Source organism: Anastrepha ludens, chromosome 5 (genome assembly GCF_028408465.1).
Source record: "Anastrepha ludens isolate Willacy chromosome 5, idAnaLude1.1, whole genome shotgun sequence".
Lineage (NCBI taxonomy): Eukaryota > Metazoa > Arthropoda > Insecta > Diptera > Tephritidae > Anastrepha > Anastrepha ludens.
This window is the reverse complement of record NC_071501.1, coordinates 98,954,725-98,972,296: the sequence shown is the minus strand read 5'-3', so window position 1 is coordinate 98,972,296 and position 17,572 is coordinate 98,954,725. Positions and strand designations below refer to the sequence as shown.

Genomic DNA, 17,572 nt, shown 5'->3' with positions numbered 1-17,572 from the left:
TCAATGGGAATGCAATCAAATTTTTCTATCAGAGAGAAAGGGAGAAGTAGAAATTGTGATGGAGATGGAAATAAAGATAGAGATGGAGATAGAAATAGAGATAGAGGTAGAGGTAGACATAGAGAGATAGAGATAAAGGTAGAGATAGAGATAGAGATAGAGATATTGATATTGATATTGATATAGATAGAGATAGAGGTAGAGATAGAGATAGAGATAGAGATAGAGATAGAAATAGAGATAGAGATAGAGAGATAGAGATAGAGATAGAGATAGAGATAGAGATAGAGATAGAGATAAAAATATAGATAGAGATAGAGGTAGAGATAGAGATAGAGATAGAGATAGAGATAGGGATAGGGATAGGGATATAGATATAGATAGAGATAGAGATAGAGGCAGAGATAGAGATAGGGACAGAAACAGAGGCAGAGATAGAGACAGAGATAGAGATAGAGATAGAGATAGAGATAGAGGTAGAGATAGGGATAGGGATAGAGATAGAGATAGAGATAGAGATAGAGGTAGAGGTAGAGATAGGGATAGGGATAGAGATAGACATAGAGATAGAGATAGAGATAGAGATAGAGATAGAGATAGAGATAGAGATAGAGATAGAGATAGAGATAGAGATAGAGATAGAGATAGAGATAGAGATAGAGATAGAGATAGAGATAGAGATAGAGATAGAGATATTGATATAGATAGAGATAGAGGTAGAGATAGAGATAGAGGCAGACATAGAGATAGAGACAGAGATAGAGATAGAGATAGAGGTAGAGATAGGGATAGGGATAGAGATAGAGATAGAGATAGATATAGAGATAGAGATAGAGATAGAGATAGAGATAGAGACAGAGATAGAGATAGAGATAGAGATAGAGATAGAGATAGAGATAGAGATAGGGATAGGGATAGGGATAGGGATATAGATATAGATATAGATAGAGATAGAGATAGAGATAGAGGCAGAGATAGAGATAGGGACAGAAACAGAGGCAGAGATAGAGACAGAGATAGAGATAGAGGTAGAGATAGGGATAGGGATAGAGATAGAGGTAGAGGTAGAGATAGGGATAGAGATAGACATAGAGATAGACATAGAGATAGAGATAGAGATAGAGATAGAGATAGAGATAGAGATAGAGATAGAGATAGAGATAGAGATAGAGATAGAGATAGAGATAGAGATAGAGATAGAGGTAGAGATAGAGATAGAGAGATAGAGATAGAGATAGAGAGATAGAGATAGAGATAGAGAAAGAGAGATAGAGATAGAGATAGAGATAGAGGTAGAGATAGAGATAGAGATAGAGATAGAGATAGAAATAGAGATAGAGATAGAGATAGAGATAGAGATAGAGATAGAGATAGAGATAGAGATAGAGATAGAGATAGAGATAGAGATGGAGATAGAGATAGAGATAGAGATAGAGAGATAGAGATAGAGATAGAGATAGAGATAGAGATAGAGATAGAGATAGAGATATAGATAGAGATAGAGATAGAGGTAGAGATAGAGATAGAGATAGAGATAGAGATAGAGATAGAGATAGAGATAGAGATAGAGATAGAGATAGAGATAGAGATAGAGACAGAGATAGAGATAGGGATAGAGATAGAGATAGAGATAGAGATAGAGATAGAGATAGAGATAGAGATAGAGATAGAGATAGAGATAGAGATAGAGATAGAGATAGAGATAGAGATAGAGATAGGGATAGGGATAGGGATATAGATATAGATATAGATAGAGATAGAGATAGAGATTGAGATAGAGACGGAAACAGAGGCAGAGATAGAGATAGAGATAGGGTTTGAAATAAACATGCATAATGCAGAGCCTCTGGTTACTTTGAAAAAAAAAAAACTTGTATTTTGTTGCACAGTGATACTTGTCGCAGTCAGTCTCTCCTCCGTGAGACATTTATTATAAATATATTTGCATTTTCACTTGTACAGGATCGGACATATAGCGTTTGCTTTTTGAACCACCTATTTTTTTGAGAATGGAAACACAAATGACAAGTCAATTGTGTTCATAATTTACTTAAAGGTTTGACATTTACTAAATGGGACGCTATACGCTTGAACAAAATTGGGAAATATTGAAAATGTATTTCCAAAGTGGTGAGTATTCTTCTTCTTCCGCGGTTACAGTCAATGGCGAGCGGTACCGTGACATGCTCAACGAGTTTTTGTTTGCAAAAATTGAAGAGGATGACATGGACGACATTTGGTTTCAACAGGACGGAGCAACATGTCACACTGCCAAAGTTACACTCGAACTTTTAGCTACCGTTTCTGAAAACCGAATAATCAGCCGAAATGCCGATATCAATTGGCCGCCTCGGAGCTGTGATTTAAGTCCGTTGGACTATTTTTTGTGGGGAGCCGTTAAGGACAAATGCTATGCGAACCATCCAGAGACGACAAACACGAAATCGAAGTTGCCATTCATGAAATTTAAGCCCAAACAATAGAAAATGTGCTTAAAAATTGGGTTGATCGAATTGCCTACTGTAAAGCCAGTCGTGGCAGTCGTTTGAACGATATTATTTTTCATTCATAAATGACAATGTTCAATATTCAAAATAGAAAAAAAAGTTTGAAAAAAACATTAGTTTTTTTTTTATATCTGATTCAAAAAGCAAATTTTACATGGCCCACCTGGCTATATTATATTAGCACTCCTTGCACGACTCATGATGAAAATTTTTTTAGAAAGGTACCTAAAATCAGACCGTTAACCAGCTCTCACAGAATTTGAAGGAATCAGCTGATGGACTGACCTAACCGAGGTCATGACAACGATTTGTTTACGTTACAACTTCGATTTTGTTGGTGATATACGAAAAAACGCAACACAGCTCATATTGCTTCGCTGCCGTCTGAACAACGAGTGATTGGAGGAGTGTGGGAATACGCGTGAAATGAGCGGGCAGAATTCTGCTGCCAAGTACTCTGTGACGTGGTACAACTTTGTTTTTCACCATAGCTGATGGCCAAACTTGGTAATATATCATCCTTGGCAGGACGTATAGCGATGATATTCCATTCACAACCTATATTCTCCCAATTATGTTCGAAGTGATATGAATTATAGAAGCAATGACGCTAGCTATGTATCTTCGGTTATTTTTAACAGTTTTAAAGTTTATAATTTTTTAGGATAAAATATATTTTTAAATATAAATACTTCTTTTCGGGAAAAATTTTTTTTATTGAGATTCATTTTTCTTGGGGGAAAAAAATTCTTTTGAAAAAAAAAAAAATGTTTTTGGCTATTTGGAAAGACACTCCCACATACATTTTTTCTTAACTTTTGCGCAAAAACACAAAATGTTTTTTAAAACAAAATTTTTAAAAAGTGTGTTTTCTTCTAAAAAAGTAAACAAAATTTAAATATTTTAATAATAAAAAGAAGCGAAGATATGTGCTGAATAAATCTCAGTATAATTTTTATTTTAATTTGCCAGTTTCTTTCTTATTACACTCGAGTCTACAGATAAACCAATTTGTAAAAAAAAATTACAAAAATGTTCAATATACCTGGATCACTTGACTGGAATCGCTCCCCTATGACACCGAGGAATACTCATAAGAAGAGCAAAGAAAGTCTAAAGCAGAGATGAGCGGCCCGCGAGCCACTTGCGGCCTTTCAACTACCTTTCTAAAACTGAATTTATTTTATCGGCTTTCTCCCATCAATATATTGTTATCAAATTTATTATAATAAAATGGTAGTACATACTAAATCGAAACGTATTTATGTGACGAGTTACTCACTTGTCGGTGACTTGTTCAAACAAGTTGTTGTTAGTCAAATACTGACAAAAAAAGAAATGAAACCCTTTGCGGATGGAGAGGTGATAAAGGTATGTCTGACTGATGTTGCATAAATAGCATTTCCTGATGAAATACATGTTTTTTTTCAATTTATCAAGATTTATCATTGCAAGGAGAAATGAAGACTTCCCCTAGCAATAAAGCTTCGTGAACGCATTGCGAAATTCGAATACTTTGGCACTTGATGAGTGTTGGGATATTAGCGATACAGCCGCAACTCGCTATAGTTGCACGTAATATTGACGCCAATTTTAATATTACTGAAGACATGTGCTCACTGATCCCAATGCAAGGGACTACAACAGACAAAGACCTGTACGATTAACTAAAGTGTTGAGAAATGTTTTCATTTTATTCGAAAATCGTATTGGGATATCGACAGATGGGGCACCAGCAAAGTCAAGCATGAAGATGGGACTATCGGAAAGGCTATTTCAAGACATTTAAAAAGTCACGGGAAGGGAGATATTCCTTAAAGTTTAAAGTTAAAGTATAATTCTCGGATAGAAATTGTGTGCGAAAAGATTAAGCTTGCCAAATGCTACAGTACCAATAATTAAACTAATCAATTTTATAAAGTCGCGCGCGTTAAATCGCCATGAATTTAAAGAATTCGCGAAAATTTTAGAAACTGAATAGGGAGACGTGGTTTTTAATACCGAAGTACATTGGCCTAGTAGCGGTGTAATGCAAAAAAGAGTATATAACTTAACCCTAGGACTTATACCCAAGTACAGGTGTGGCCAGTAGCTACTTTGGGGTGATGTAGCTCCTAAATCGCTAAAGATATTGACTTTTTTGATACAGGAAAACGAAGTAAATATACGTCGATTGGTGTCTTATTTGCCATGCTAGGTCCTTGCATTGATGAGATATAAGCTTTGAAAGTTGACACCTACGTCTTCTTATACCCGGGTACAGGTGTGGCCAGTAGCTTTTTTTCTCGTTTTTTCTCATTTTTTGAAGGAAAAACATTTTTATTTATTATTGTCCTTATAAAATATTATTTGATTGATTATTTCTTATAATTAAATATGCAAACAAATTTAAATTATTCAATTGTCTTCATTATTTTCACAATTATTACATGTAAATGTATTTGAAGAATGCTTTATGCATATTCGGCGCTGACATATTTTGCACATGTTACGCGTTCGTCTTCTGTGTTGGTCATGGCTGTAGCAGAGAAAACAGCTTCCAACCTGCTGTTTCTTTGGTTTTGCACCAGCAGCTGCAGACGTTGACGGCCTATTGTCAGCACTTCCTTGCAAGGCCGTACTTATGAAACTCGCGACTGCAATTTTTGTGCTGAAGTTCCGCATCACTTGCTGATTCACCGACCGCTCTTCAATTATGGGCATAGACAGTTCCTTGGCGAGCTGGCGAAGAAATCTCTTACGCTTCGCATTGGTGCATCTGATGTTGGGATTATGAGATTATACGCTGTCAATGCCGTCAAATCAATCATATTGAAGAATAGGGACAGCGGCCAACGCTTTGTCATCCTTCGGCAAGTATATTCTCCAAGCAATTGGTCCATCACGTCCACTCCTCCTTTTGTTTTGTTATAAAACTCGATCATTTCTGGTTTGCCGCTTTCGCCAATGTGATCATCGTCATGCATTGATGATAGTAATACAACTGCCTGGTTTTTTTCGGCACATAGGAGCATATGGATATGTTTTGCCTAAAACCGAATGTATTTGACCTCTCTGCACGATCTTTGTGTGCCAACATCTCCTTTGGTATGTAGGGCTTATTTTTCCGCAGAGTTCCAACTGCCGTCAAATTCATGGATGACAAGCTTTCCAGTAGATATAGGGATGTAAAAAAATTGTCCATCGTTATATTTCGCCGGTTCCATGAAAGCGGCTTACTAAATCCTTCACCACGCGTTCACCCTGGTTAGTTTCCCGTACCGTAGGTGCTTGGCCAGTATATATTTGTCCATACAGTGGATATGCGTTTTTGGCATACCATACCCACCACAATTTGATGCCATATTTTGCCGGTTTCGATGGGATGTATTGCTTGAAATGGGTGCGGCCACGATAGGGAAAGAGCTGCTCGTCTACCGTTAGATATTCACTTGGCTTATATGACTGCTCAAAGTTGTAGTTCATCATGGTCCACAGCTCGGATATTGGTGCAGCTTTGTCAGTTACCAAACGTTGTGCCCGTGTGTTGCCATCGTCAAACCTTATAAACCGCAGTATAGCCTGAAAGCGGTTAATGCCCATTGACGCACGATATAATGGACAATTCTCCACCGACCACAAGTCCGGCGCACATTCGGCATTGTTGCGGTTAGCGCCAGTCATAATAAGCACTCCAATGAACGCATACATTTCGCTCAAAGTAACCTTCTTCCATGTTTTTGGTTCCGCCTCTGGATGTTTTGCGTTTAATTCCGCATATGTAGCTTCTGCTTTTTTGTTGGTGCAGCGTACTATAATATCCACCATTTCCGGAGTCATAAAACATTTATATGTATTGACTATTGACATCTTACTTGGATTACAGAGGTTCACTGCTCCAGCCCGTTTGCAATCTGCTTCCACTTCAGTATGCCATAATCAGGATCTTACTGGAATCGGTCCTGATGGCCCTCAGGCCACGACATTGTTTTGTAATCAGCCGCTCCTAACTTGGAGAACAGACCCCGACCAGGATAACCGCTCATTCTGAGGCCGACGCTCCTGGATTTTTTTTTTTTTGTTTTTGCTTGTCATAGGGCCATTATAGGCTAAAGAGAACTATGAACAAAATTATGAGTTTTATAAGAGGACTATTATAAAAAAGATTTCAAAATAAAGAAGAAGGAATACGTTTTTCGGCCTTTTTATCTTAAATTAGGCTTAAAATCGGTCTTAACAGAGATTATACCCAGCAGGGTGCTGATTGGGGCTGGTTTGGAGAAAAATAAGATAAGTTTTTGAAGAAAATTTGGACGATGAAGAACAAAGAAATTAGACTGGAGATCGACAAAATATCTTCAAGAAACTCTGCCACGAAATGTGATGAGCCGAACGGTGGTCAATTGAATAATGCGCGCTTAGGTTGCGGCAAAAATGTGTAAATAGCAAAAATGACAATGAGCCAAAGATACGGCGTAGAGCAAATAAATATCTGGCTTTGTATACAGCAATAAAGCGTCCTAAGCCAAAAGAAAGTGTACCCATATTCTCATGGCTTAACCAGCATTTCATCATTTTTAATCTCCCCATTCCGGCCGTAGAAGAGCGCTTTGAAGGTCTTGCTGCGGATACTAATAATTTTCAGATAATTCCCACTGGCTGGTAGGCATTTTTGTTGTAAATAGTACTGGTTTCGGTGGGCATACATTGAAATGGGCCCACTTCTGAAAGCAACTCTATTTTGTTATCATCTTCTCATACAATAATAATACTCGTGAATACTCGTGTATAGATCTGCGCATGTGTTTGTGTTGGGTGCTGCGATAATCCTCCATAGGCCACAAGTTGAATTCGATTTTCAGCTGAATATTGATTGACCTTTGTGTTTACAACATGCCACATTGCGTTGAAACGATGGCCATCTCAACACGCTGACTACACTCCCTCATCAGCAGTCGTCATTTTAGTGGCGCAGTGGAAGGCAATATACAGATGTATGTATGTGTGGAACTGCATGGGATGCTGGTTGCGAGTAGTTTCACTACATGAGCCCATTAATTTAATTTCCATCATTTTATAGATATTTATCTTTGACTAGCCTGCGACCTTTCCATCTGTCAAGTAAACAAACATACATACTTACGTATGTGTGTACACACTCCAGTAACTGAGTGGTGGCCCATTGATGATGTGCTTATTGACACAGAATTCGCAAGTACATACAAAAATGGGAAGCGTGCATGTATTAATTTATGCGTGGGAATTAGCTGAGTTATGATTAGATGGTTTTTCTATGAGATTAGTATCGATTTAATACAATGGAAAATGTTAAAAATGGCAGAAAGCATAATTGAAAATATTTTTGTATATTAAAAACGAAAATTAAGATATTTTTCCCAATACGAGAAAAATTAGATAGTGCAATTTTGGAAATAAAACTCCACTCAAAGTAATTGAAAATCTATGGTCTAGGTGCTATGTCGTGGGGACAAATACTTCATTGTGAAGGGAATGTAAGGCCGCGAGCATGTATTATCATGACGAGGTTGATCGAACACACGATGCTAAAAGAGCTATGCTCCGGAGATATCGTTGTTGCAAAAACAAAGTACTGGAAGAGTGGGAACAGTGTCGAAGCTATCATAGTTTCGGCCTACCTACCCCACGACTCTTTACAGCCACCTCCTTGGAGGGAGCTAAGAGAAGTGGTCAAGTACGCAGAATCCAATAATCTGGGGCTAATAGTGGGTTGTGATGCAAATTCACAGAACATTGTATGGGGAAGCAGCAAATGCAACCCCAGAGGTCTCAAGTTACTGGATTTTGTCCTGTCATCCGATTTGGTCATTCAAAGCACTGGTAACAAACCAACTTTGTGTCCAGAAGGAGACAAGAGGTGATTGATTTAACACTTACCCATAGGTCAGTTGGAAATCAAATCAACCGATGGCGAGTATTGGAAGAGGACTCTCTTTCTGGTCATCGTTTTATCGAATTCCGACTGGGAATTGGTACCATATCAATACCTTCAGGTAGGAGTCCTTGAAATGTTGACTGGTACAGGTATGGTGTGCTTGTAACAGAGCGATTACCAAACATTAAAAAACTCAAATTAGTAGAAATGATTGAACATGCTACTAAGAAATTAGAAGGTACTTTAATCAAATGCTTTGAGGAAATGTGCCCACTCAGGCAAAGTAGACAGGGGAAAGCGGTTCCTTGGTGGAACCCTGAACTGTCAAAGCTTCGTGTACGGTCCAAAAAACTTCTTAATAAGGTCTTAAAGACCCAAACACTGGGGTCTCATGGGGTAATCATCGACTTACACAGAGAGAATAGGTATAAGAAAAAAGTACGGAAAGCCAAACTTGAATCCTATAGAAATTTCTGCAGTAACGTCGAAGAAATAAGGGAAAAAGCGAGGCTTTGTAAGGTCCTTCTTTGTAAGGCCCTTTCTGGAAGGCTGGATTCCATTCGAAAACCTGACGGTTCATACACCATTTTCAAATCGGAAACGTTTAATGCTCTACTCGAAACCCGTTTTCCAGGTAGTAGAACTCTCTCTGAAGTAGAGAGTCGCATGAACAATAACGGTAGCAACGGTGGAACCTCTAGGTACAGCTGGTATATTGCTAGTCGGATAGTGACAAAAGAGTCGATAATGTTTTCCTTGTCTTCCTTTGAGAACTTTAAGTCCCTCAGACCTGACGGAATATATCCAGCAATGCTTAAAAAAGGAGCAGACAGCCTAATTGATTTCCTGAAAAGGATCGTCACAGCCTGTCTTGCACTTCGTTATATGGTATACCATCCCAATGGCGACGCATACGAGTAGTATTTATTCCGAAACCAGGAAAAGACGACTATTCCCTAGCAAAAAGTTTTAGACCAATCAGTTCGTGTTGAAAAGTCTAGAACGAGTGATGGAGAAACGTAATCGAGTGGGGATATTGCCGAGAAGTCCACTTAGTAGAAATCAACACGCATACCAGAGCGGAAAGTCATGTGAATCAGCCTTACACGATCTTGTTAGCAAGATTGAAGCCGGAAGCTGGAAGCTGACGAATACAGAATGGGCGTGTTCGTGGACATTGAGGGGGCTTTTGATAATGCCAATTTCGGCGCAATATGTTCTTCTGCCGAACGACACGGAGTTAATCAAGCCATTATAAAATGGATATATTCCATGCTCTCGAAGAGGCTGTTAACTGCTGGTGAGAACAGTGACGAACTAATCACCGTCAGGGCCAAGCAAGATGTCCCCAAGGAGATGCAGGAACTCGGTTTTTATGTTCAAGCATATGCGGATTATGTCTGTGCGCTAACATTGGATAAGTCCCTAAGGGGATTTGCACGAAAGTGCAGAGGATTCTGGACAAAATTGGTGACTGATGCATGAGACAATGTCTTTCATGTCTATGTCAACCATAGTCTTGTTTACGAGAAAACGGAAATTGGATGGACTCAGTCTTCCAACACTGAAAGGTGTGACACTTGGTCTTTCCAACGAAGTTAAATATCTAGGAGTAATCTTGGATAAGAAGCTGACTTGGGAGACACACGTTTCACTGAAGGTGAATCGTGCATTGAAGATTTTTCAGCAATGCCGTAGAGCCTTTGGCAAAACCTGTCAGATTTCCACTGCGTGAGCAATGTAGCAATTCAGAATGCATGCAGGAAAGTTTGATGGATATTTTCTTTACCGATGGGTTGAAGAATGAAATATGGTCTGGAGCCAGATGGTACTTAAACGATAGTAATAAGTATCACTACGCTATGGGAGAAATGTCAACTCTTTTCCAAACGGAAGTTTTTGCCATCCAGAAAGTAACCGAATGGATAATCGAGAGGAGATGTAGCGGAAAACAGATTGGAGTTTTCAGTGATAGTCAGGCTGCACTGAAGACTCTGGAGAACGCGAAGCAAACCTCAAAGATTGTTCAAGAATGTAAGAAGAAGGTTAATTCTGTAGCAAAACAAAACAGGCTTGTACTTATATGAGTTCCAAGACATTCCGGTGTTCAAGGAAACGAAATTGACAATGAATTGGTCAACCGTGGATCAGCGGTTCGCCCACAAGGGCCAAAGCCAATAATCGGATCAGTTCCGCAGAAATCATGAATTGGATCAGCGATTATGTAGGCAATCTACATAAAGAGCGATGGTCCGGTGTAGCACGCTGCAGAACTACAAAGTGGCAGAGCTGCAGAACTATTGTCAAACTTTCTACTAAAACTTGGTAGGAAAGACGTTCAGTGTATGATGGGTATTATTACAGGACACAACCCATGGGGTCAGCATATGACCACCATTGGAATCATTGAGGACCCAATGTGCCTGTCACGCTTGGAGGAGGCGGATAGCACTGGCACTTTCTCTGTTACGAGTTTTGGGTTCCGATGTCATGAGAAAGAGTAATATTCGTTCTCCAAAACTGGAGGGTATTTAAAGATTTGCCAAAGAATCTGTAAAATCCTCACAGAACTAACTATCTCTATCACTGTCTCTATTCTTTCCTATCTCTTTCTCTGATGTTTTTCTCTTTCCCTCCTTGACTATCTACCCCCTTTCCAGAGCTTTAAATACAATGGACTTTTTAGCCTGAGTGTTTTAGGAGCCACCAAATCTCCTGGTGCTCCTTGGCTGAACCTTTTCAAATTTCAATTCAATTTCAATTGAAAATCGAATAAGAAATTTTCATGTACAATACCTACAATCAAGTTCTCTGCTTTCTGATTTAACGCTACTTAAATATAAGTTCAGATTATCACTCTATAGTCCTTTTTAATAATTACAAAATATTTACATATAATTCCTACTATTAGTTCAATGTTGTCTGTAAGAAACCTTGCATTTCTAGATTTACTAAATGAATAAAGCGAAACTTTATGCAAACATTTACCTCTTCAAATTCGCACTCTAAAGCCTCTCTGTCATTCTACCTACAGGCCTCAATCATAGATAATATTGCGAAAAACAAATTTTTAATTAATGTAGTTTACTTGTAGATTTCCTTATTGCGATAAAACTTTTGCTCTAACAACATTACCAAAGCTGATTTGCAGCAAGAGCAAATACGACAATGAAACTCAACGCACAATGCGAATATCTACAATAAATGTGACTGCTTCTATGTTTGTGTGTATGTGTGCAGATACACAGATTCTATTTCTAAGCTATAATACAATACACAGGCTTATCTTCTGTGCGTATTAAATGTGTCTATACACAAATACATATGTGTATGTACTGCTGTATTTCTGTATTATTTGCGCATCAGCGACCCGACGTCAGTACGTTAATAAAGTCTATAGGCAACTAAAATCACAGTAAAAGCTGGAATTGCTGCTCACTGGTAGATCCGACTACAACATTGCACTTGACAATTGGCTTTTTTGCATTGTATTGTACGATTAAGGCTGTACTCATTTACTGCTACTAATTAAAATAAAGTTTTTTTTCGTCATAAGAATACTGGTAATATTACTAATACTCGTTGGGTATATGATTTAATAATAATTATAATAAATAATGAACGACCCTTTGTTGGGAGCTTGAGCGAACTCCTTCTTTTATTTGTGGTAAGCGTCTTGAAACTTTTCCGCATGTGGAAGGATCTTTATACAGTGGACCTTAATATATACCGCCTCCCACTAGCAGAAGATTTTTTATGAGGAACGTTTTCATGGCTCAAATACAATCAGAGGTTTGCTATTGCTTGCCGAGAGGCGGCGGCTATTAGAAACAATTTTTTTTCTGTCATTTTGGTGTTTCATTACCGAGGTTTCGAATGATATTGCATGATAGTCACCCAGCAATCCTGTATCATCAGCATAAGATAGAAAATTGTGCAATATTCGAAACCAAAAGTAATAAACTTTACTATGTATAAAATTATTTTTACCGATATCTATTTTTATCGAAAACCATTTGTATCGATAACCATTTCTATCGATAGCCATTTTTACCGATTTCTTATTTATAGCTATTTTCAATTTAATTGCATTCGAAACATACTATATTATATTAAATCTTACTATATTATAAAAAATTATTGTTATCGATATCTATTTATATCGAAAAAATTTTTTCTCGATTTATTATTTATGTCTTTCCAGTTTGATCGCATTCCAACAGCAGGTACTAAATCTTATACAAAATTATTGTTATCGATATCTATTTATATCAAAAATATTTTTTATCGGTTTATTATTTATAAGTTTTTCCAGTTTGATCGCACTCCAAATGTAGGTACTAAATATTATAATACAACGTTATTTTTATCGATATCTATTTTCATCGAAAACCTTTTATATCGATTACCATTTTTATCGATTTCTTATTTATAACTATTTTCAATTTAATTGCAATCGAAACATACCAAATCTTACTATAAAAAATTATTATTATCGATATCTATTTATATCAAAAATATTTTTTATCGATTTATTATTTATATCAAAAATATTTTTTATCGATTTATTATTTATAAGTTTTTCCAGTTTGATTGCATTCCAAATGTAGATTTTAAATTTTATCACAAAAATAATTTTTATCGATATCTATTTTCATCGAAAAGCTTTTTCATCGATAACCATTTTTATCGATTTCTTATTTATAGCTATTTTCAATTTAATTGCATTCGAAGCATTCTAAATCTTACTATAAAAAGTTATTTTTATCGATATCTATTTATATCAAAAATATTTTTTATAGATTTATTATTTATAAGTTTTTCCAGTTTGATTGCATGCCAAATGTAGATTTTAAATTTTATCACAAAAATAATTTTTATCGATATCTATTTTCATCGAAAAGCTTTTTCATCGATAACCATTTTTATCGATTTCTTATTTATAGCTATTTTCAGTTTAATTGCATTCGAAGCATTCTAAATCTTACTATAAAAAATTATTGTTATCGATATCTATTTATGTCGAAAATTTTTTTTCTCGATTTATTATTTATGTCCTTCCAGTTTGATCGCATTCCAACAGCAGGTACTAAATCGTATACAAAATTATTGTTATCGATATCTATTTATATCGAAAATATTTTTTCTCGATTTATTATTTATTCCATTACAGTTTGATCGCATTCCAACAGCAGGTACTAAATCTTATACAAAATTATTTTTACCGATATCTATTTTCATCGAAAACCTTTTTGATCGATAACCATTTTTATCGATTTCTTATTTATAGCTATTTTCAGTTTAATTGCATGCGAAACATACTAAATCTTACTATAAAAAGTTATTGTTATCGATATCCATTTGTGTCAAAAATATTTTTTATCGATTTATTATTTATAAGTTTTTCTAGTTTGATTGCATGCCAAATGTAGATTCTAAATTTTATCATAAAAATATTTTTTATCGATATCTATTTTCATCGAAAACCTTTCTCATCGATAACCATTTTTAGTTTGATTGCATTCGAAACATACTAAATCTTACTATACAAAATTATTGTTATCGATATCTATTTATATCAAAAATATTTTTTATCGATTTATTATTTATAAGTTTTTCCAGTTTGATTGCATGCCAAATGTAGATTCTATATTTTATCGTAAAAATAATATTTATCGATAACTATTTTCATCGAAAACTTTTTCCATCGATAACCATTTTTATCGATTTCTTATTTATAGCTAATTTCAGTTTAATTGCATTCGAAACATATTAAATCTTACTACTCGTATACAAAATTATTGTTATCGATATCTATTTATATCGAAAATCTTTTATTATCGATTTATTATTTATAAGTTTTTCCAGTTTGATTGCATTCCAAATGTAGATACGAAATTTTATCATACAAAATTATTTTTATCGATATATATTTGTATCGAAAAACCATTTATCGATTTATTATTGAAATAATTTTTTTTTGTACAATGTAAGTACAAACCTAATATATTTCAAATTATCTTAATATAAAACAGACGTTTTATCGATATGAATTTTTTTCAATATTTTTTTATCAATATGAATATTTATTATTCAATGTATAACTATTTTTAAACCTCTATTTTTCATTTATATTTTGTCGACTTGCTGTTGTATTTATTATAAATTAATTTGTTTGTGTTTTTATTATTATTATTATTATTATTAGAAGGCCATTGCGCACTGCGACCAGAGCTGATCTATTGCGAAAGGCCTATTTTTGTAACCCTAGAGTTTTAGGCTTTTTAAAAATTTTAGCACAATTTTGGGTTTGTTGTTCCAAAGATTGCATGGAGATACTACGATTCCACCAAGGTGATGAAGTCTCTGTCTGCCCAACGCAGGACATTCACAAATCACATGTTCTGAGCTTTCTATGTCCATTTTGCAAAAGCGGCAGACTTTGGTCTGAGATAGACCAATATTATTTAGATGATACCTCAGGCTGCAGTGACCTATAAGATATCCTGTTAAAAGACGCAGATCTACTCTGCTTAGTGAGAGTAGCTTGTCAGATATTCCTTTGTTGGGACTTTGGAATAGTTTGGCTTGACGCTGACCGGCGCGGTTTAGCCAATGTGCAGCAAATTTCCTTTCTTCCCATTTCCTAAGGAACTCATTAATGTGGCTTTTTGTGAGTCCACGAAAAGACTCAGGACCAGTAAGTTGCATATTTGTTCCTTGTTTGTGTTATATAAAAGCATTTCAAATAGCTTTTTTTGTCCTGTAATATTGGGCAATAACTATATTCAACATCATATAGAAGATATTTCAGGAAATCATTAGCTGATAATGCACACATTTGATGTTAAAATGGGCGTAATAATTTTAGTACCTACGATTTGGAAAAACAAATTAAAAAAACTAATCTGAAATGTGCTATAGCGCCGCCCATTAGTAACTGAACAACACCTGATGCCACTAAAGGTAATCTAGCGTGTACATTGTTTTCAGTGAAAATTGGAAACCAGGATAAAACATAAATATAAATATTGCAAACACATTTACTCTCAGTGAACTTTGTTGCAACAAGCGCCACGAATTCACCTGCAATATTGAACAACTTGCAAACGCCCACAACAGCAGTTTTGGCTGCAGTGCAGAATTCACCATACATATCCGCAACAGTTCAACAATTGAAGCATCACCCACAACAAAAATAACAACTACAACAGCAGCAGTAGCTAGGAAAAGTTCTACTTTGTAAGTGACCGAAGCCGAAGTTGTGCCATGGAAAAAATGCCAACAACGCACGCAGAAATAGTCTGGCGCTGCGGAGGGGAATAGTGTGGAGCAAAGTGTGGCGGAACATGTTCGCCGCATTGTAGCCAATACGTACAGCTAATACCACAAGTATTGAAACTTTTTAATAGTTTCTTACCAACTAACAGTTTGCACTTCACTTTGTTCTCAGCGCGCACATCGGCAGTTTATACTCGCACAAAGCCATTAGTATTTTTGCTGTTGTTATTGAAAGTTTTGTGGGTGTGCAAAAGTAATAAAGGTTCCTTTTCTACATATTTGTTTCTGTATTTGTGTTTTTTTTTTTTTTTGTGTAGGTTGCATAGTTTAAAACGACAACAAACGAAGTGTTCCCATTAGATTTTTGCAATTCTGGCAGACACCTTTGATGAAATTGAAAATGCCTACGAAATATATACGAGGATCGTTTGAAAAGTTTTCGCAAAGTCAGAGAGATGGAAGAATACACACTAAGTTTCAGCCAGATCGATATATCTCTTTGTGTTTGGCATTCATTTGAACCGAGAAAGTCAGGCATCAGCTCACGCCGCGGCAGCTTTGGTCGCACAATTAATGGAAATCGGGTTCCAACTTCTTTCACTTGGCTCCCGCTAATCACTCGAACTGCTATTTGTTTCCCGATTTGTAGAAATGGTTGGTGGGGAAAGATTTTATTAAATTTGATTTTTTGGTGTTAAAATGACCTTCAGATTACAAAATACAAATTTGAAAATTAACTAAAGAATTTTATGTTTAAAAAAATAAATGTTTCACGGGATTCATATCAAAAAATCCCGAAATTTTCTGGACTAATATTGCGGAGTACGTGATTCCGGGTGCGATATTAAAAAAAATCCGAATTTACGCCCGTAGCATGTATATGTAAATGTTCATATATACAGTTTCACATATCTCTATTTAACCCTTTCAAGAGCTGTGGGTGCTATACGTACAGTATTCATCAAAAGAGAGTGTACACCACATATTAACAAGTTTTGTATATATATTTTTTTTTTTTAATTTCAATTAATTTTCATACAAATATAGTGCACACTACGACAAAAACTAATAACGCAAAATTTCAAACTTTGTACAAAATTTGTGAGAATTCGATAAAATTTCTTCAAAAAAAAAATTTCTTCCGAAAATAAACTTTGTAATTAGAATTTCTGAAAAAATTTTGAGTACATAATTTTGTAGTCCATTGAATTTTGTTATAATAAAGCGCAAGGTTCAAGTTAGTCCAAAATCGCATTGAGCTTTTTTTTATTTTTTGCTAGCGGCTTTGCGCATTTTGTTCATTTATCACTCGACATTTTCTTATGGAAGAAAACCACGAACATCGAGCCAAAACCGAGCGATAGCGATTTTTGAGCTATCTGACATTTACACTTTGTTATAAAGGGTGGTTAAATTTTAAGGGCCGATTTTAAATGTGAACCAAACCTAAACGTCAAGCTTTTTTCTGCACTTCATTTAACATTTTTAAATTTCAGACTAACCCAATTTGAACTGTGAAAAGATACACAATCAATCAATGCGTTAAAGTTATTCAGGCTTATTATGAAAACGGGCGTTCAAATCAAAATGCATATCGCGCACTTCGTGAAGAAAATCATCTTCAGTGATGAGGCACATTTTCACCTCAGTGGATTCGTCAATAAGCAGAATTAGCGCATTTGGGCGAATGGTAATCCAAGAGTGATTGCCGAAAAACCAATGCACCCACAAAGAGTGACTGCTTGGTGCGGTTTATGGGCCGGCGGCACCATTGGCCCGTATTTTTTCCAAAATGAGGCCGGTCAGGCAGTTACTGTGAATAATGTTCGCTATCGTGAGATGATAAAATAAAAAAAGAAAATAAATAAATAATTGGCGCGTACACTTCTGT

The 17,572-nt window shown here is 35.9% G+C and overlaps 1 protein-coding gene across 1 annotated transcript; it reads right to left on the bottom strand.

Moving 5' to 3' along the window:
- Positions 1–5,693: 5,693 nt before the first annotated feature.
- Positions 5,694–6,314, bottom strand: LOC128864818 (piggyBac transposable element-derived protein 4-like). Its single transcript, XM_054104574.1, has one exon. The coding sequence runs from the start codon at positions 6,312–6,314 to the stop codon at positions 5,694–5,696; it is 621 nt and encodes a 206-aa protein (XP_053960549.1).
- Positions 6,315–17,572: the final 11,258 nt, after the last annotated feature.

Coding starts and splice junctions, on each gene's coding strand:
- LOC128864818 (XM_054104574.1), bottom strand. CDS start 6,314: ATGGTGGATATTATAGTACGCTGCACCAACAAAAAAGCAGAAGCTACA.